At 43.1% G+C, this 20787-nt stretch overlaps 1 protein-coding gene across 1 annotated transcript in view; it reads left to right on the top strand.

Annotated features, from left to right (window-relative positions):
- Nucleotides 1-20787, top strand: part of LOC142101164 (ectonucleoside triphosphate diphosphohydrolase 8-like) — a 31080-nt gene that overhangs the window by 6970 nt on the left and 3323 nt on the right. The window contains exons 3-9 of the mRNA XM_075185415.1: nt 31-148; nt 9546-9696; nt 14978-15137; nt 15225-15455; nt 17066-17323; nt 17590-17700; nt 19178-19315. Coding sequence (XP_075041516.1) covers nt 31-148; nt 9546-9696; nt 14978-15137; nt 15225-15455; nt 17066-17323; nt 17590-17700; nt 19178-19315 — 1167 coding nt within the window. The remainder of the gene's footprint in view (nt 1-30; nt 149-9545; nt 9697-14977; nt 15138-15224; nt 15456-17065; nt 17324-17589; nt 17701-19177; nt 19316-20787) is intronic.

Raw genomic sequence — 20787 nt, 5'->3', positions numbered from 1 at the left:
GACAGTGGAGTCTGTTGTGTTCTCTTACAGTACGGCTTGGTGTTTGATGCCGGATCATCCCATACTTCCCTCTATGTGTACCAATGGCCGGCACACAAGGAGAATGACACAGGGATTGTTAGCCAGATCCACGTGTGTGAGGTTCAAGGTGCGTGTGTTACATTCCTTGTATGCTTTGTCCAGCTGGGTCAACGTTCTCTCTCTTTATTAAGCACTGTACATTGCTCTACATTAAAAGCTGATTTCAATGCCACAAGGGATTTCAAACTTAAAAATGTCAGCATATTGTTTTAAATATAAAAACAAACTCCAGTAGCGTAGAAAGCGGTAGCAAGACGAACAAGACACTCTTATTCTGGAGGACAAAAACGTCTAATAAATCCCATTTACATGCTGTCCTTTCTGGCAATGCTGTACTCTTACAGCAAAACACTGGCCAGTACAGAGATGGCATTCCTACCATTTCACCCTTATTAGGGCTCATCAGTGCACAAGAAGGTTCTGCTGCTCAGTATATGCGAAGCTATAAGAAGACAATTTCATTAAACTCCATTAAAACAGTTAGTAAGAGTGTCAAGCCTCTGCAAATCCGAACAAACTTCTAACAAGTTACGTTTGATATAGCTAAATAATTTATTGATCCGTAATTGTTTAAAATGTTGAAAACATCAGCTTGTTCCACCACATTTAGTTTCTTCTGTCCCTATTTCCTTCCCAATTGTCCCTCCATTGTGCCTCACTCATGGATATTTATGGATATACTCCTTTACTAACTACTAAATGAAATGTAATAGTATTTATCCTGTATGTTATTAGAGGTTTAAACTATCTGTTAAATCAAGTTTTCACATTGTATATGCCATACAGTGTGGTTCTATCATGGGTACACTCCAAGTTATTGAAGTTTAACGTTGCACAAGGACTTTATCACCTCCCTGTATAACACGACCGTCCAGGAGACTCTACTGACACTCTGAAGAAGTCAAGTACTCCTGGCCGAAGAGGACAGAACGTGATTGCTTGTGGGTGTCACATGCCTTCTATCTAACCGTGTCCGTCTCTCTTTGGCACAAAATATCTCTAATGTCCATCCTGTCTTCTGGCCAGTCGCACTTAATAGTGCAATCTGCTATTTGAGGCAGAGGTGAAACAGCATCTTCTAAATGTAAAAGAAATATGCAGCTTAGAAACGTAAAGTCTTCTGCTGCTATCATCAGCTATTAACATAGCTGATGATAGCAGCTAATTTTGCAGTGCTGTACAGAGAACTCACTCACATCAGTCCCTGTCCCATGGGAGCTTACAGTCTAAATTCCCTAACACACACAGACCAAGAGAGACTAAGGTCAATTTAATAGCAGCCAATTAACTTACTAATATATTTTTGGAGTGTGGGAGGAAACCGGAGCACCCGGAGGAAACCCACGCAAACACGGGGAGAACATACAAACTCCACACAGATAAGGCCATGGTTGGGAATCAGATTCATGACCCCAGTGCTGTGAGGCAGAAGTGCTAACCACTGAGCCACCATGCTATGGGTGACATCATCTCTTCCTTGTCCATCAATTATCATTAATGTCCCAAATGTATTCCCTGCATACTTTCCCTCAGAGGCTGCATGCCGTCCACGGCCTCTTTCTATTTACACAGAGTACGGTTACCAGCTATCTCCTTTATCCACCATGTAAAGTACACCTACATTACATCTATGTGATGATTGTGTTTATAGCAAATCTTAGAGCCCCTTTACAAAATAAATACTGCATACAAACATTGTGAAGGGGAATGTGGCTCAGTCAGTACCAATGGCAAAATAACTTTAGATACTTTACACTTTATCTAATGTACCATGAACATGCAGGGACAAATCTATTTACTGCTGTATAAGTTCATACTCACTTCCAGAAAGACAATTGACGTAAATCACTGATTTGCATCATGCAACGCCTAGTAGCTTAGTTATAAAGTATGGGTAAGAGGAAGTCTTAATTACACCTAATAAAACATGCACAGAGAACATACACACCTCAAGGATAAGGAAATTGCTCTATAAACTACGTTTTTCCCCTGTTCTGTGCTGGATGCGAGGGCCTTTGATAAGAACAGGGGCCTGATTCATTAAGGATCTTAACTTGAGAAACTTCTTATTTCAGTCTCTTGGACAAAACCATGTTACAATGTAAGGGGTGCAAATTAGTATTCTGTTTTGCACATAAGTTAAATACTGTTTTTTCATGTAGCACACAAATACTTGATAGCTCATTTGTACACTGAAATTTAAAGTTGATATTTTTGTGCTACATGTAAAAACAGGCAGTATTTAACTTATGTGCAAAACAGAATACTAATTTGCACCCCTTGCATTGTAACATGGTTTTGTCCAGGAGACTGAAATAAGAAGTTTCTCAAGTTAAGATCATTAATGAATCAGGCCCCTGTTCTTATCAAAGGCCCTCGCATCCAGCACAGAACAGGGGAAAAACGTAGTTTATAGATACTTCACGTGCCCGATACTTCACGTGCCTAGTACTTCACATGCCTGGTACTTTACATGCCTGGTATTTCATGCCTCTGGTACTTCACGTGCCTGATACTTCACGTGCCTGGTACTTCACATGTCTGGTACTTCATGTGCCTGGTACTTCAAGTGTCTAGCATGGCTAAGAACTAAACAACATGAGGGATGTTCCAACGTTTTATTGTAGATTATTATTCACTTACCAGAGAAATCCCATTTTACAGCAGTTTGTTTCCTAAAGGGTGAGCTACACAGGAGATTTTATGTAGCGAGATAATCGCCTTTGATCGTGTAATGCCGCAACTTATTTACTCATTTGTGCAATTTGTACACGATTCAGGGAAAAAGAAAGTGACATCCTTTCTTTGAGAAATCAACTCGTGATTAATCACACAAAGTAGCAACAGGTAGCACAGAGTATTCCAAGTGATTCATTTCATTTAATCACAGAGACTGAAAATCGTGTGTGTATCACAAGCCTTACCCAGTGGTATCCTTCCTCGCCAGTAGTCCTATATGTCACCAAAGTACTTTATACTTGACAAAGACAGGCTTTATTATTAAGACAACCCAAAAAGCTAATGTGTGACCATGCTCCTCTTTACACTTAGCACACAGCACAATTCAACAACAGGTTTAGGAACGGAGGATAAAATCACCAGCACTTATATCTTGTTTGCGAATAATGGCTTTAACATGGCGCTTTTGACACAACGTTTTTTAGTGGTTATGTTTGAATTGCCCACAATTTTAATTGCAGGGTTGTTGTTGACTAATCTGCATTTTTTTTGCAAAAATAAATTATCATTATTTTCACAAAATGTAATTTTAGCTCCTTAATGAACTCTTGGATATCCCTTCCTTAAGCAAACATTACCCCAATGCAGTGGCGAAACTACCATTGGTGCAGCAAGTGTGGTGCACCGGGGCCCATGGAGATAATGGGCCCGCTGCACGGCAGATGCAGAGGGTCGGAACTAGTGAGCTGTGGTTCCCGGTTCCCTCCTCCGTTCCTTCCTACTTCCCTGCTCCAGGGCCCACAGCTCCCTAGTTGCGCCTCTGCCCCAATGTATAGCATATAGGGATAGTCCCCTATTTCTTTGAAACTGAAAGCCAGCTGGCGATAATTGGCCCACATTATTACACATTGTCTATAGCTTTTCTAAAGGCCTCTATGGATGGAGCAACACGCCTTTCAGCTTTAGGTGGTCGGGAGGTGGTAATGGAGAGGTCCAAGGGGGAACCAGTCAAACAAGACAAATACAACCAGTTGCCTTTGCATTAGAGATGCTCACTGACCCCGTGAACTGGTTTTAGTTTTGGATCTGGATTAGCTTCGTGTTTTGGTTTTGGTAAAACCTCTCGTGTTTTGGTTTTGTATTTTTTAGAAAAAATCCTAAAATATGCTAAAATCAAATAATTTTGCTCTTTTTTTGTTCCTACAATATTATTAACCTCAATAACACTAAATTCAAGCCATTTGCAGTCAATTTTGACCACCTCACAGATCACAATATTATTTTCATATCCTTTCAAACAAATACTGCAGCGACCTGGCTGGATGGTAAGCGACAGAGCAATGACACAAACACACGGCAGTTCCTAGCACATTTAGGACACATTGGCACACAGCAGTGGCAGAAAAGAAAATGGTGCAAGATGGAATTGTCCTTGGGTCCATCCCCCCTTCCAAGATGGAACTGTCCTTGGGACTGCCCACCCTCCCAAGATGCAATTGTCCTTGGGACCTCCCAGCATCCCACCCACCCATTATTATGGATCTTAAAAAGGAATCCAAAACTTGCGAGATCCGATGATGTAACGATGACGTTTTGCCTTGTTTTCAAATCCGAGGGCACGCGAAAGGGGTCTGCTAAGTTTGGGTATGTTCGGCTCTCGGGGAATCGAGCCTGAGCATCTCTACTTTGCATTAGTGCCTAGAAAAGATTATCTGAGATATTTTGACTTCCTATTAGCGGAGTACTGCTGAGGAGAGTAGGAATAGAGCAGGAGGACTGAACTCATATAACATAGCTGTGAACCACACATTATGGCATTCTGTATCGCCTGTCTCCCAAAGTCACTTGGATATCGTCAAATGAAATATACCAATCTGTGGATAATGATGACATAAGTGGAGCAGAACAGGTTTAACAAGTTATTTAAAACAATGCAGTGTGGCACTTATACAGAAGACTGATCCATCATCCTCTTACATTCCTGCTGGTAATATGTCAACAGCACATGCACAGGAATTGCATCTCAAAGTTATTTAACAAGACAAACAATTGAAAAGGCAGCAGCTATTTACTCAGGTCATGTGACATAATGAAGTAATCACGTTACTTACTTTACTATTGACCATATTTAAAGAGGTTCTTCAGTTAAAATGTTTATTTTTTCCTATTGCAACCCTCTTTCCGGAGCGTTTTCTTTGTCCAGTATCACTGCAGCCTCTGCAATGCTCCCGAGTCCTGGCTCTTAGCTGTTGTAATTAAAGAGTTTGATGGAGTTTCAGACCCACATGCGTTTGTTTTCTGTTTATAAACGCAAATACGAGAGAAACTGCTTTTCAAATATAAATATGTCTGACATGCGGTTGTTGCAGGAACCCGCCTAGGCTTCCTGCGGTATCGAGTGATTGGAGCTGGTTTAGCTCCAAAACATGTGTGTATGGGGTCATTGGAAACAAGTTTTGCCCTTTTCTGACCAAGTTTAAAATGCAAGTACAATTCATAAAATGATGCCAGTGGACATGAGACCTAGTCAAAGTTGTTGTAATTTTTGGTTATATTTCATTACACTACAATACAAAGGTTCCTTGATGATGGATTGATTAACTACAACATCTGGGCAATATACAATATGTTCATGTTTCCATATTGAAGAACTCTGGGGGCATATTAAACATTCATCCTATTTTTTACACAATCATTTTCAATTTCTTATCGCAATGATAAGAAATGACAGATTGTGGCCATTTAACAAAATTGCTGTTCGGGAACAGTAGTTACGGTAAACTGCTGTCCCGGCGAACACACACAAGTGTACCTATATCAGTATATCCCATACATGCCAACTTTTGAGATCTCCCCTGCGGGGGGGGGGGGGAGATCTCGTTGTTGATTTTTGGGGACATGGTCAAGTAGGGCGTGTAATGTGGCCCCACCCTTTAAGCAGGGGCCGCGATGACGCGTGAATCACGTCGCTAAGCCCAGCCACCACTAGTTAACTTAATGAACTGACCAGGAACCCTGGGGGTTGCCCTGCTCTCCAGAGAGTCTAGGACTCCCAGAAATTCGGGAGAGTAGGCAACTATGTTATATCCTATCTCCTCTATGGTCACTAGCGTAAAGTGCCCACCTTTGCGCTAGTGACTGGAGGGGAGAGCTGGTTAGCTGCAGTAAGGGATCCGAAGATCCCTCTATCGTAATGTTCTCCCCATAGGCTTGAATGGCTAATGCCATCTTCAGCTGGCATTAGCCACTGGGCACAAGTTCCGAAAATCTTTTATATTCAGAGCTTTTTAAATCGTGCGAAATAGTAGTCCCCATAGAAAGCTATGGGGGCTGCTTCTGCATACGAAGACACTGAGACCGCACCATATATCTCCAATATCTGCTGCAATGCCCTAATAGTAAATTTAAACAATCCTTAAATATGCGTCTATCCTCCAAAAATGGCAGATTTTAATGAAAAATAGGATTGATAAATAAGACCCTTCATTTTTTTATCTTTTTACGATGTAATACACCTTTATCATCAGTGATAACCACACTCAAACCTAGAGATCAAGGAGATCAAATTAAAAATAATAATAGTGTTTACTTTTGGGAAGAGGAGTAACGTGTGCGACCAGTAGACCAATCAGTGACCCCCACAGACCCCTACTGATTGGTAGAACAGGGTGTGGGCGCTGACTTTGTAGTTTTGGGCACCGTGATAATAAAATCTGTTCACAGCAGGTCACTGGGAAATTTGGGAACACTGCATTTTGTGCTGGGTGAAAGACACCATGGGGTATATTTACTAAGCTGCGGGTTTGAAAAAAGTGGAGATGTTGCCTATAGCAACCAATCAGATTCTAGCTGTCATTTTGTAGAATGTACTAAATAAATGACAGCTAGAATCTGATTGGTTGCTATAGGCAACATCCCCACTCTTTCAACCCCGCAGCTTAGTAAGTCTAGCCCCATGAGTCTTATGGTCTGAGGTCTTATATTTAAAATGTGTTTGTATGATTTGTTTATTTGCTAGATAGATATAGATCTGTGATCAGCACTGTGACTCCTCTCTCTGGTGTCATTAGGTAACATGCAGCCTCCTGACCTCTGTCACAGCAGACATGACTGCCCCCCTGTCCTTCAGTACACATGACGTCACCAGGCAACCATGTATTACGTCACATTATTTACATCGAGCTTTACCGATGGGTATCGGTTAATGAGGTGACAGGAGGCTTCCTCCAATGCACATTTATTGTGTTTACAGCTCAGCCTGAGAAGACTGGTAGAGAAAATTACCTCAGATGATGGTAACGCACTTCCGTCCGCCGCTCCGCGCGCCTCCGGCAGTTCCCGCCACGAGGAGGGGGTGACGTCACCAGGCCTCCGCGCTGACTCGGCGGTTATCCCGCAGCCCCCGTTGAGGGACTGGAGGGGGGGGGGGTGGGGGTGTGCTGGGCGGTGCACGGTTTTATTGGGCCTCCAGCATAGCTTCCAACATTAAAAAATCCCAAAGAGGGACAAAATTAACCCACAAACGGGGGATATGTGACCAAAACCACGCCCACTCTCTCGTTAAGCCCCGCCCCCCTGCGGATCTAGACGTGATGTCAAAAGAGGGACAGTTGTGACCTGTGCTACAGCAAGGGATGAGATGCTGTTAGCACAGTATGCAGTCTAGTGGCCCCTTATGTAATAAGTTTATAGGGATTAGTCTCAGTTTAGGACCCCTATAGAAGAGCTGCAAACTGACCCTAATTCTAAGGTCAATCGCAGCTTTTAAACATTTGTCCCTGGAAATATAAATATTTTTCCTCATTGACCAATTGCACAGTACTATGCCCCTTATTCTGTCTACAGCATGCAATTCTAACTATTATTACTCCCTGGTCATTACGCAGATTTACATTTACATTTTGCTATTTCCCTTATTTTTAGATAGTAAGCTCTAAATGAAGTCCCCTCTGTTTCATTGTTTGTAAAACATTGTATGTTGTTTTTTCTCCTGATTTTACATTACTGTGGAATATTTAGATGCTCTAGAAATAATTCACAATGGAAACAAGTGACATAATAGCCAACGTTTAGAAAACATATAATGATTGGTACTGTACTACAATTAGTTATTACTAAAAATGATCCGAGATATCCGTACCATATTAGCCGGCAATGTGCTCAGCCAGACATCGAGGCGATGTCCGGTGGCAACTGTTCAGCAGTTACCCTGGAAATCATTTTAACATGTTGACTTCTATGCTACAATAGTTGTTTTTCCTGTGACCCCCTATAGGCTTTAATCCAAGTTTAAATCCATATAGAAATAAGCACCAGTTTCCTATATAGAAGTTGGTCTCCGTTGGGAGCTTTATAAAAGTTAACTCCAATATTAATGATATTATGGTCAACATCTAACTGCATTTAATGTCATTACACTTCTGTTGACTCCTGATCAGATAGTAACCGGGGCAGTGGTTTTGGTCTTACCCGTCCAGTAATTTATGTTCAATTTGGTTTGGGAATAGACCCTTATAAACAACTCCATCCAAAAGTTTTGGGAGGCTCTCACCTTATTGGGGGAGCTGAAAAGTCATTTTCACTGAAGAATGCTTTGGGCCCACCTGGGGAGAAAAGGGCCCACACGAGCCTTGCAGCGGAGGTGGGCCTGAATACCCTTGCCTCCTTAGGGGCCTTTTGGCTCCGCAGGTCGGGGATATCAAGGGGCTCTCCCTAGCTTCAGCAAAGGAGCGTTTGAAGACTCTTGTCCTTCTCTGGGACCTGCTGGCTTCTGGGGGATGGGGAGGAACGGGGACCTTCCGTTTTGAGAAGGGCCCAAATTACCAAGCCCCCCAAATTATGTATTTATAGGTAACGGACTAGGATTTGGCCGTTTGCAGGTAGTTGGGTGGCGTGGGTCATGCTGTATTTATGTGATGATCTGGGCGTTAGTAATGTCCATGTATAGATATGACAACTCGTACAGTAAGTGGCCTCCGTTACTACCAGCAAGGAAAGGGTGCTCATGTACAGTGCAGTTTCATGACTGAGACAATATAAAACTCTTGATCAATAATGTTTAAAGGTCTGGGAAAGACAAATATTGACAGGGCAATCTGAGCTTTGGGTGGCAGCCAGGGAACCTCCTCTACTTTCCATGCATGAGCTCAATGTTCAGTTATTCCTATATAGGTGAATCCCCTGATAGCTCAGCCAGGAGATCCTCTGCTGTAATAGACTCTTCATATAGACCTTGTTATTAGCTCCTACAATTAGCACATATATAGACAGTGTATATATTCAATGGATGTTGTTTCTACAACAACGCTATTTATGGCTCACTAAAGGTGCACGTATTTATTTTGTTCATGCTGCAAAATGGCTATTTATATACTGCTCTGTTCCTTACGGCTATTTCCATAACTTATCTGTAACTATAGCAGGTACAGCCTGAGTCCACCTGTGGCTTCCCAGCTGTTGTAGAACTTAATGTTCATGTTACTGTCAATGTACAAATCTGCAGTAACCCAGACCATCCAATCAGAAAAGTGCTTTCATTGTCTGACTTGAACTTGAACTTAAGCTAATTGTTGATTGGTTGGTTGGGGTCATTGTAGAGCTGCAGTAATGTTCTTAGCTGATAGGGAAGCCAATCATGTCATGTAAAGGTATGTGTGTGTTATATTATATTGTATAATATGATTAGAACCTTGGCATCTAGTGTTGAGTAGCAACAATTTAATGTATATTATGCTGCCTAAGTTTTAGGAACTAAGCATATATCTATTGTGTTATTTTGTTGTCAGGTTCGGGACTTTCGGCATATGCTGATAATCCAGCGCAGGCTGGCGAGGTATTAAAGCCCTGTATGGATGAGGCCCTAACATTGATCCCTTCAGGAGAACACAAGGAGACTGCTGCTTTATTGGGAGCCACGGCGGGTATGAGGCTTCTGAAGTGAGTCTTGTATTTCCTATTAGAGAACATTCTGTACTGGCAGAGGCATTCTGTAGAAAAGTAGATCATTTCTGCCAATGGCAAATGTTTTGGTAAAGTGCTCTGTATATCATCCACATTTATAACACCATCTTCACTTACCCCCAAGTATTTTCTTGGCACAGAAGAGTATTACAATATATTCCAAATTATCCCTCTCTCTTTATAAGAAAGACTTGTCGGGGCAGCACGGTGGCTTAGTGGTTAGCACTTCTGCCTTACAGCGCTGGGGTCATGAGTTCAGTTCCCAGCCATGGCCTTATCTGTGTGGAGTTTGTATGTTCTCCCCGTGTTTGCGTGGGTTTCCTCCCACACTCCAAAAACATACTGGTAGGTTAATTGGCTGCTAACAAATTGACCCCAGTCTGTGTGTGTTAGGGAATTTAGACTGTAAGCCCCAATGGGGCAGGGACTGATGTGAGTGAGTTCTCTGTACAGCGCTGCAGAATTAGTGGCGCCATATAAATAAATGGTAATAATACCAGTTTCAGTCTGTGTTGTAAGCTGGCAATATAGGGGGAGCACTGTATAATACACAATTGTCATTATGTTTTGTAAACGCTCTTATAAATGTTGTGAATAACCCTGTTTGCTTTGGGGAGGGGGTACTGTATTATACTTAACACCTACCTTGCTGTACCATTGGTCTTACCGCTCACGACTCTCCGCAGCATCAGTGGTTTCTGTCTTCGTTGCAGACCCTTCCTCTCGGACCTCAGAGTACCAGTAGCATTTACTCGAGCAGCAATCACTAATGGCCCGTTCAACAGTTAGGTATACACAGCATAATTCGATTGGCACTAATCCTGAATCCGCCCTCCTGGGGACCCCAATTACCAGGCGCTGGCTAGAACATTTTAGCCCAGGTGCAATTTTGCACTTTGGCAAAACCATGTTACGCTGCAAATGTAACATTTGCAGATTTAGAGTTGGGGGTGGAGGCCTCTTAGCTTCATTCTAAATGGCAGCGATAGCTACAGGTGATCTCTACACTGTAATGATCTCACCAATGGAATAATCGATGTGTCGCCTCTGACCCCCACAATCCATACCAAGCCGTGGCGTGGAGATCTGCGCGGTGGCCTTGGCCAGTTATCGTTAAGGATATTTATAACGTTAACTGTATTCGACCCCAGATAAGGTTTTTTTTTCCAGCTTGTAAGCAAAATAGTTAGGCTATCTTGCACATTACAGAGAAAATCAATACCCCAAGTGAAATCAATGAGGTTAAATCACGTAGGCATCCCTTTAACTCCAGTGGTGGAACAGTGGTCGGAGGAGGCCCTGCAGCTGATATGAGGCCTGGTGGTAAAGGAGCCAGGCCATGCGGGTCCATTGGCTCTGGTCTACTCTTTTGAGCCGGGTGCATGAACAGTAATGTCCTGTCTTGGGTACTACAAGAGATTCCAGAGCAGATAACCAGGACCCCAAAATTTTGCTATCTGACTGCAAATGAGTGTTACAACCCTGCTTAAATAATTAAATCCTGGAATGGCAGTCTACATCATGCTATGTCTAAAGCATATTTAGATGGCCCTGTCATCTACACTCAATGAAGACTGCCATGTTGTCGACTAAACCAATATTCATGAGAATGTAGCCTATCAGTTCACTAGGAACCGATGACATCACTGAGACCAGTCAGACTGAATGCTGGTTCAGCTGACAGCAAAGCTGCCTCAACTGCTGTGATGTGTCCTTTTTAATATTTCCATTGCTTTATATTGCTCTGTTATGTGTATTAGTGCTATATAAACACTGAATAATAACAATTACAGAGCCCTTTCAGACAAATGAAGCAACAATACAATAATTGCTGGAGATAATTCATGTAAAATATATTTTCAAGTGTACCCGTCATGGAGTTTTGAAAAGTTCACTTTAATAGCGCATCCTCTGCAGAGCAGGATATCATGGTCAGATTGCAGTGTATAAATCAGTCATCACACCTTAAAATGCACGTTGGTCCGTTCAAGAGCACAGACAAAAGGAATCGCATGCGCAGCAATGGCGCCGAAGACGGATAAGGGAGAATGGTTGGTAGGCTGCCCTATGCAAGGGACATGAAGAAAGGGGGGTGCAGACAACAAAGTCCGTCCCATTTTGTTACACCTGAGCAGTGCAGGGAAAGGAGGGGGCGAGACAAGAGGCAGGACAAGGTGAGGGTAGTTAAAGGAGAGGGGGAAGGAAGTTTATTAAGCATAGTTTTTCAGTCTCCCACCCACCAGGGGCGGATCCAGAAGTTAATTGTACCGGGGGCGATTTAGGGGGGGCGATGTAGCCCCGCCCCCTTTTTGACACCTAAGGCTGCTGACGGCTGCACACTATGTGCAGATCCGTTCAGCAGAGAGAGTTAGGGAGAGAGTCCTGCCCGGCTGCTCTGATTGTGTCAATCAGAGCAGTTGGGCAGGACTCTCTCCCTAACTCTCTCTGCTAAACGGATCTGCACATAGTGTGCAGCCGCCGGCAGCAAGCCCCTGCTAGGGGGGGGCGATCGCCCCCCCCTGGATCCGCCCCTGCCACCCACCCATCCCCTACGGTACATGCAGGTATTTCTTTAAATATAAATAAATAAAAATAAAAGATAAAATATAAAAATATATATTAAGCACTTTATATGTGTAATCTTCGTAAATGCTTGACAAGTAATGTCGTTGTCATTGTATGCTTTGTGAATATAATTTATTGCTCAAATTGCTTTGTCACAGTTGGAAGGGCGGGAAAGCGGCGATTTTGTCATTGATACTTGGAACATTCGGCACAGACGGACTGGAAATAGAGAAGAAATTATATAGCGTGTGTCATTACAAAATTATATATAATTGCTATTCAATGCACTCACCTAAAATAGGTGTTGAATATACGTAGAAAACTATGTTTTCTATTCTTTTTTTTAAACCTTTTTGTGAGTATTATTTCCACACGTTTGGAATTGATCAAAGATTCTCATTGTCACCTTAATAGGTGAGTAAGGACGTACACAAAGGTATTTTTATATCACTATACAGAGAATACTATTGTCTTCTTTCTTTTTTTATGTTGATACGCCCAGGGGCATATTTATTAATTAACAGGGTTTTGTCCCGTTAATTATCATCTGTCATCGCAACGATGACAGATAATTTTCTGCCCCATTTAATTAAAAAAATCATCATCTGATGGAAGGCTGTCCCGGTGATGATTTCACTTACCTTAAAACTCCCAATCTCTCTAATCACTATGGCAATGTTTCTTTGCGCAGACATACTTGCGATAGTGACCGGAGGGGAGTGTACGTAATACGTGGTGTGTGATCCGAAGATCCCTCTAAAGCAATGCTTGCCCCATAGGCGTCATAGCCTAACTCCATCTTCAGATCTGATTGGCTGTTGCAGAGAAGTTCTCAATATCTTTGATTCTTGGAACCTGTTAAATGATAAAAAAAAAGCAGTCCCCTTAGAAACCTATGGGGACTGCCTTTTTTTTATTGAAAGCCTGAAAACCGTGCTTTCTCCCCAAGTGCTCCAAAAAATCAGTGAAAACGAAAAAAAACGTGCTCAAGGGTACGGAAGGGGCCCTCTATCCCCCGACCCCCGGATCCAAAAGGACCCTTTGGGTGCAAGGATCTTCAGACCCCCTTCGTCGCAATGTTAGGGGGGGCCCTTTTGCCTAGGGCTCTGACGAAGCTTCCCCCATAGCACAGAATTTTCTGCCTCCTCCGGGAAGGGGAGACCTCAGAGGGTTCAGGGAAGTGGGAGCCACTAGGATCACACCACCGCCCCTAGATCGTTCGGGATCGGACCCATAAGGGCTACCGCACCACTGCCAATCCATGGTAAAAAAAAAACATAAAAATAAGTGACAAACAGTGAGAAAAAAAAATAGTGACCGTGCACGATGGCCCCAGTCTTCCGCTCGAGATGTAAACATTCTTTCCTGCCAAGTCAGAAAGCCGGGGCAAAGGAAGTGATGTGCAGCTCAAAAGTGGGGTCTCTGCTCAGTGCCATAATTTCAAGTGAGGGTAACCAGTCCCCAAGTGATTAAAGGCACCCCTGGGTCACTACTCCAGGGGCTCTAGTTCCCAGGCTTTCAAGCTACCGGCCTTCTGACCAGACCAATCTTTCCCATGGCCCTTTCAGAGTGTGCAGATCCCCTACTTGGAAAGGTGCTCACTTGATCTTAGCTGAACGGCCGAGAACCTACCGGGACTGCTTTTGTGAACAAGGAGAGTGGGACAGCAGCAGCTATATTGGTGATATCTGTTGCGATCAATTAGTTATAAATAACTCTAATCCTCAATATTGTGCTTAATCCCCGAAAACGTCGAATTTATGGTAAAACTACATTGATAAATGGGCCCCCTAGTGCAGGCCCGGCCAACCCGTATCCAGGTATTGTGAAACTACAAACCCCAGCATGCTTTGCTAGTAGATAGCCAGCCAATAGCTGGCAAAGCATGCTGGGAATTGTAGTTTCATAAACATCTGGAGAGCCACAGGTTGGCCAGGTCTGCCCTGGAGTGTTTAAAGTCACTGGAGAAGAAGTATCGTAAAGTTTTGTACATGCAAATTTTAGACTTATTTTATTTGAGTGCAACAAATAGATATTATATTCAGGCACTATATATAATGTTGGAACGGTACACACTATCATTTCTTCATTGTTTCGAGTTCATTTTTTGTCTCTTTTTTGGGTGCTTACACCCTATCCTCACATTGACTTAGGTTTCTTTTATCATACTTATTTTCACATATTTTATTGTTGAAAGTTACTGACATCATTTGATGCTGACCGTGTCTCTTAGACTGTGTCACTGGTTTATTAATGTGCTCCTAACAGAAATTATAATTAAGATCTGCACTATAATATGATGGGTTTTCTTCAAAGTTGGATTTCTCCAAAGAAATATTGCAGTGTCTACTCAAAATTGTTTTCATATTAAATTGTAATCACATTAGCAACAATAAGGCAGCTGTCATGGGTATGCACTAAGCTAACTACCTGTTTTTAAGCAGGGCCCTCTTTAATGCCGTTTTCGTCACTAAAAGTCTGCATCAGTAGCATCAGCAAATTTCCACGCACCCTGACCAACAGCCAAGAAGTTCATTGTTTTGCTTACCCTTCATGACCGTATATATAATATAGATGTGTATATATTTATGCACACAGTAAGGATTGCTTTGTAGATTGTTAGATGGGTGTGTGACTGCATCAATATTCCTGATTGACCAGATTTACAGTGATATCCTAATTATATTCACAGTTTGCAGAACATGGACAAAACTCAGCAGATATTCGATGAAGTCTCAAAAACTCTCCAGCAGTATCCAGTGGACTTCCAGGGAGCCCGAATACTAGACGGCAAAGAGGAAGGCTCGTTAGGGTGGATCACGGTGAACTATCTCCTGGGCACCTTCATACAGGTCAGTAGATAAACCACCATCATCCTATCGCCCCACGTCATGGATCGAACTCACCTTTGACCTGGTTGTCTTTTCCCTGTGCTCCAGTATACATACATACAGAGCTGGATACATTCCAAAGTGAGCCAGACGTTTGGGGCCATGGATCTTGGGGGTGCCTCCACTCAGATGACCTTTCAGCCCCCGGGTGACATTGAAGACAACAGCACGGAGATGCACTTCAGACTGTATGGTTATGACTACACCATATACACAAACAGTTACCTCTGCTACGGACAAGACCAGGCGCTGAAGAAACTGCTTGTGCACCTCATACAGGTAGGGTAAACAGCGTTCACATGATTACACAGGTTGTCCGCCTGTGACCCCATTGTGTGTGGATCATGTGACTACTACTCTGTGTGTGTGTGTCATGTGACTTCTACTCTGTGTGTGTCATGTGACTACTACTCTGTGTGTGTGGATCATGTGACTACTACTCTGTGTGTGGATCATGTGAGCGCTATTCAATGCCGTGAATTTCGTAATTTTATAGTGTTGGCGGAGCTATGGTGACGCAACTATGTCACCACACCCCCTCCTACCCCTTGTCACATGACTTCTCCCCCGGATCTCTTGTTGGCATATATGTACTACTCTGTATGTGGATCATGTGACTACTACTCTGTGTGTGTGTGTGTCATGTGACTTCTACTCTGTGTGTGTCATGTGACTACTACTCTGTGTGTGTGTGGATCATGTGACTACTACTCTGTGTGTGGATCATGTGAGCGCTATTCAATGCCGTGAATTTCGTAATTTTATAGTGTTGGCGGAGCTATGGTGACGCAACTATGTCACCACACCCCCTCCTACCCCTTGTCACATGACTTCTCCCCCGGATCTCTTGTTGGCATATATGTACTACTCTGTATGTGGATCATGTGACTACTACTCTGCGTGTGGATCATGTGACTACTACCCTTTTTGAGGGTCATGTGCTGCTTCTTTCAGATAGTCCTGTCTGATGACTAGTGAATAGTGAAGAGCTAGAAGGTCCGTAGATATGGGGCAGTCTAGAAAATATATCTGATATGGGCATTTTCCACTTTCACTATCACTCTTCCTATTGTCCCTTTTCTTTCACCTCTGAAATCTGCAGTCCCCACACTGAAGGCAACGTAATGGGCTAATAATGCATGCTTTTGACCCCATTTCCATCTAGGAAATGCCTCAGCTATGCAAATAACAGTTCACGCACCCCTACTTATCTTACGATGTAATGTAATGTGATGTCATGATCCGGTTTTGCCGGGAAACCCTTACCTACGGGCACCAACAGTAGCCGCACCCCCTCTAGTTCCGCACCTGTCTCCAGCCATTGGGGAACTACAAGTCTTAGAAAGCCCTGCTAGCCAACAGTTGTAGGGGTCCAGATCATCAGAGTATGTAGTTCCCATTCACATGTTTGCGCAAAATGTTCAACATCTCCTGCTAAAAAAACAATAATCACGTTTAATAAAACACATTTAAAAGTTTGTTGTTACTTGGGACAGGTAGTTGTAGCAGCATTCTGGTGCTTGTAGTTCATCTGGAGATACACAGGTTTCCTAAGCTTGAGATGCAGCACACAGGTTTACAGACCAAATGTATAGAGTGACTACTATACATTCATAATGGCTGCACATTAAGTGTATGAAAAATATTTATTTAATATATTAACTTTAATTGTTCATGCCAAATGTTTGTTCCTGTATTTGGCTTGAATGAATATGCACGTATCCTAGACTCATGTGTGTATAATGAGGAGACATGTTCTGTTTGAGTGTATAGAGAATGTAATGTATCGGTATTTAGTGAAATGTAGAATCCTTCCATTGAATTCCTGCATTTATATTATAGACCTGTTTTCATTTTAAGTGAAGCAAATTATTTTCTGTTGTTTTTAGAAGAATGAATCAGCAATTGTCAGACACCCTTGTTACCCGAAAGGTTACACCACCAGCGTCTCCCTGGCTTCTGTCTACAACAGTCCCTGTGTTCCAACCCTCCCTGGCAATGTGGACTCCACCGTCACCGTGGAGGGCACTGGGGACCCTGACGAGTGTCAGCTGTCCGTCAGAGAGATCTTCAACTTCTCAGCCTGTACTAGTAAATCCTGTTCTTTTAATGGGGTCTACCAGCCGGCTGTCCATGGAGAGTTCTATGTAAGTTGTAGGGGGTGTAGTGTAGTGGTCTCTTGTGGGTGTAGGACAGAATTTAGAACACAGTTCAAAGGTTATTGCTTGGCAAAGATGAACAAGTATTCTGCTAATTATGGAACATTAATTCACATTTATAAATTGGGTATATTTTCCATTTAAAGATTGCACCTGTGGCGGGTGGCGAGGTTACTTCTACTGGCAGCGATGCTTAGCCGTCCCTAAGCTGCGGAAATGACTGTTGTTAACATTTCGCTTGTGTCTCTGGACAGGCGTTCTCTGCGTTCTACTACACTTTCAACTTCCTGAATCTGACCTGCGGACAGTCCCTGAGTGTGACCAACAGTTCCGTCTGGGCGTACTGCTCCCGTGAATGGAAAGAGGTACGGTATCCTTTGGTCGGACACAATATAGAGCAGGAGGTCAGTGGGCTATGGTGAGGAGTGATCTTAGGCTGGGTACACACTACGGTGTTTTCAGATGACTGTCGGGCTAATCAATCGATAAATGACTGTTCAGCCTGATATCACATCAGTGTGTACGCTCCAACGATGAACGATTATCGTTCCAAAGCTCATCGTATCGTTTCATTTGATTTTATAAACGGCACGGTGTGCCGATCCTGCAGTGTGTCTGCACTCGGGACCGGCAGTGTCCATAGATCTCTATGCAGTGTGTCTGCACTCAGGACCGGCAGTGTCCATAGATCTCTATGCAGTGTGTCTGCACTCAGGACCGGCAGTGTCCATAGATCTCTATGCAGTGTGTCTGCACTCAGGACCGGCAGTGTCCATAGATCTCTATGCAGTGTGTTTGCACTCAGGACCGGCAGTGTCCATAGATCTCTATGCAGTGTGTCTGCACTCAGGACCGGCAGTGTCCATAGATCTCTATGCACTGTGTCTGCACTCAGGACCGGCAGTGTCCATAGATCTCTATGGAGTGTGCAGAATCACCATCTTTTAGCAGATGGTTATGACAGATGAAGAGCACAGATCTGAGGCTAAATCTTGTAAAATGTGTTTAGTGTGTACACAGGAATCAGCATTTTTTTTAATCGTTGATAAAACCGTTGAGGATATCACATCAGGAGAAATTTTGTATAGTATGTACCCAGCTTTACTTTGTTGATTTAAGTTATAGAAATGAGGTGAGTTATAATATACAATAGTTGGTGATTTATTGAGAAACATCACTATTGTTGGTATAATTCTATTAAGAAAAACAGCTCTTAATAATGTTCCCTGTACACATGCATATTCTAGGTGTTGTATATCATATTATATCATACGGAGGGGAGGTTCAAAGGGCATGTGCAGGGGGGAGGGGGGGTAGAGCATGATGTCGCGATTTGCGTTATCACTCTACTGCCCCCAGGTGGGGGGGCTGAGCCATTACCATGTGAATGGCATCATCACCCTCTTTAGAAAAGGAGAAGTTGAATCGAGTTGTTTGGTCCACTCTCCCCGGGGGATCAGGGGCATTCCGTCCCCCCAAAAAGATGTGTTAGTCGCCCGCACGTTCCAGGAGAGTAGACTAGTGTGTGTATATCAGTTACTAATTTACTTTTTTGGTCACAATAGCTATATAACAGCAGCCCACACATGTTGCCCTACAGACCTTCTCTCTCTATACTACTTATGTCTACATTGTCCCTCCCGGACCTTTTGATTAGTACTTTTCCCTGGATATTGATATCAGACAAACCATGCAGACATCGTTCTGCAGAATTCAGCAGCCATATCATGTAACTTATTACTTATTAGTAGTAAATGATTACATATAAAGGGATAGCTTATTACAGGAGCACTATGGAGATATCCTCTCCCATGCACTAACACCTCCGCCTGCTGCTTCCAGCTGAACGCCACCTTCCCGCTGGAGAGCAAGAAGCGCCTGGTGGAGTACTGCAGCTCCGCCATGTACATCCTGACGCTGCTCCTGGACGGGTACAAGTTCGACAGCCAGACCTGGAACAAGATACATTTCACTAATCAGGTGTGTACTGTAATTGTGTCAATAGAGATATAGAAGAATCATATCTGCAGCTCGATAAGGTATCTCACTTCTGTCATCATATATATATACAAGTTAACCCGTGCATGATACTCATGCATTCTAGTCAAATCAAGCTACTTAAGGTGTTAAAAAGGTTCTTATTATGCATTTGGGCCATAGCCCAGGCCTCAACCACCAACCACTCCCCACTGTCACCCCCGGCAACCACCAACCACTCCCCACTGTCACTTCTCCTTCAAGAAATATATATATATATATTTTTAAATCTTTATAAACACTTTTAACAATGAACAAATTAAATTAACAAATTAAAAACATCTTAGTATACCAAATTTCAGCCCTTTCTGAATTTTTTTCCCCCACACACACTAAGAATTTAGTAGGTCAGTGTATAACTCCGCCCAGCAGGTGGCGCTGCAGCTTGGTTTTATTTTTTCCACACACAAACACACGCCACTAGACATTTATATTATATATATATATATATATATATATATATATATATATATATATATATAAAGAGAGAGATAAAGAGGGAAAAAGAGAGGGAGAGAGGAGGAGAGAGAGAGGAGAGAAGAAGAGAGAGAGACGGAAAGAGAAGGAGAGAGAGAGAGAGAGAGAGAGGGAGAGAAGGAAAGAAAGGGAGAGAGAGAGAGAGCAAGAAGGAAAGAGAAAGGGAGAGAGAGAGAGGAAGAAGGAGAGAGATAGAGATAGAGAGAAGGAAAGAGAAGGGGAGAGAAAGAAAGAGAGGGGATAGAAGGGGAGAGAGAGAGGGAGAGGGAGAAAGAAGGAAAGAGAAAAGAAGAGAGATAGAGAGGAGAGAGATAGAGATAGAGAGAAGGAAAGAGAAGGGGAGAGAAAGAAAGAGAAGGAAAGAGAAGGGGAGAGAGAGAAAGATAAGGAAAGTGAAGGGGAGAGAGAGAAAGAGAGGGGATAGAAGGGGAGAGAGAGGAGAGAGAGAGCAAGAAGGAAAGAGAAAGGGAGAGAGAGAGATAGAAATAGAGAGAAGGAAAGAGAAGGGGAGAGAGAGAAAAAGAAGGAGAGAGATATAGAGAGAAGGAAAGAGAAGGGGAGAGAGAGAAAGAGAGGGGATAGAAAGGGAGAGAGAGAAAGAAGGGGAGAGAGAGAAAGAGAGGGGATAGAAAGGGAGAGAGAGAAAGAGAAGGGGAGAGAGAGAAAGAAGGAGAGAGATAGAGATAGAGAGAAGGAAAGAGAAGGGGAGAGAGAAAAAGAGAGGGGATAGAAGGGGAGAGAGAGAGAGCGGGAGAGGGGGAGAGGGAGAGAAGGAGAGAGAGAGAGAGAAAGAAGGAAAGAGATAGACAGAAGGAAAGAGAAGGGGATAGAGGGAAAGAGAGGGGATAGAAGGGGAGAGAGATAGAGAGAAGGAAAGAGAAGGGGAGAGAGAGAAAGAGAAGGAGAGAGAGTGTGTGTGTGTGTGTGTGTGTGTGAGA

This window comes from Mixophyes fleayi, chromosome 9, assembly GCF_038048845.1.
Source record: "Mixophyes fleayi isolate aMixFle1 chromosome 9, aMixFle1.hap1, whole genome shotgun sequence".
NCBI classification, from domain to species: domain Eukaryota; kingdom Metazoa; phylum Chordata; class Amphibia; order Anura; family Limnodynastidae; genus Mixophyes; species Mixophyes fleayi.
This window is presented reverse-complemented; position numbering and strand designations above follow the sequence as displayed.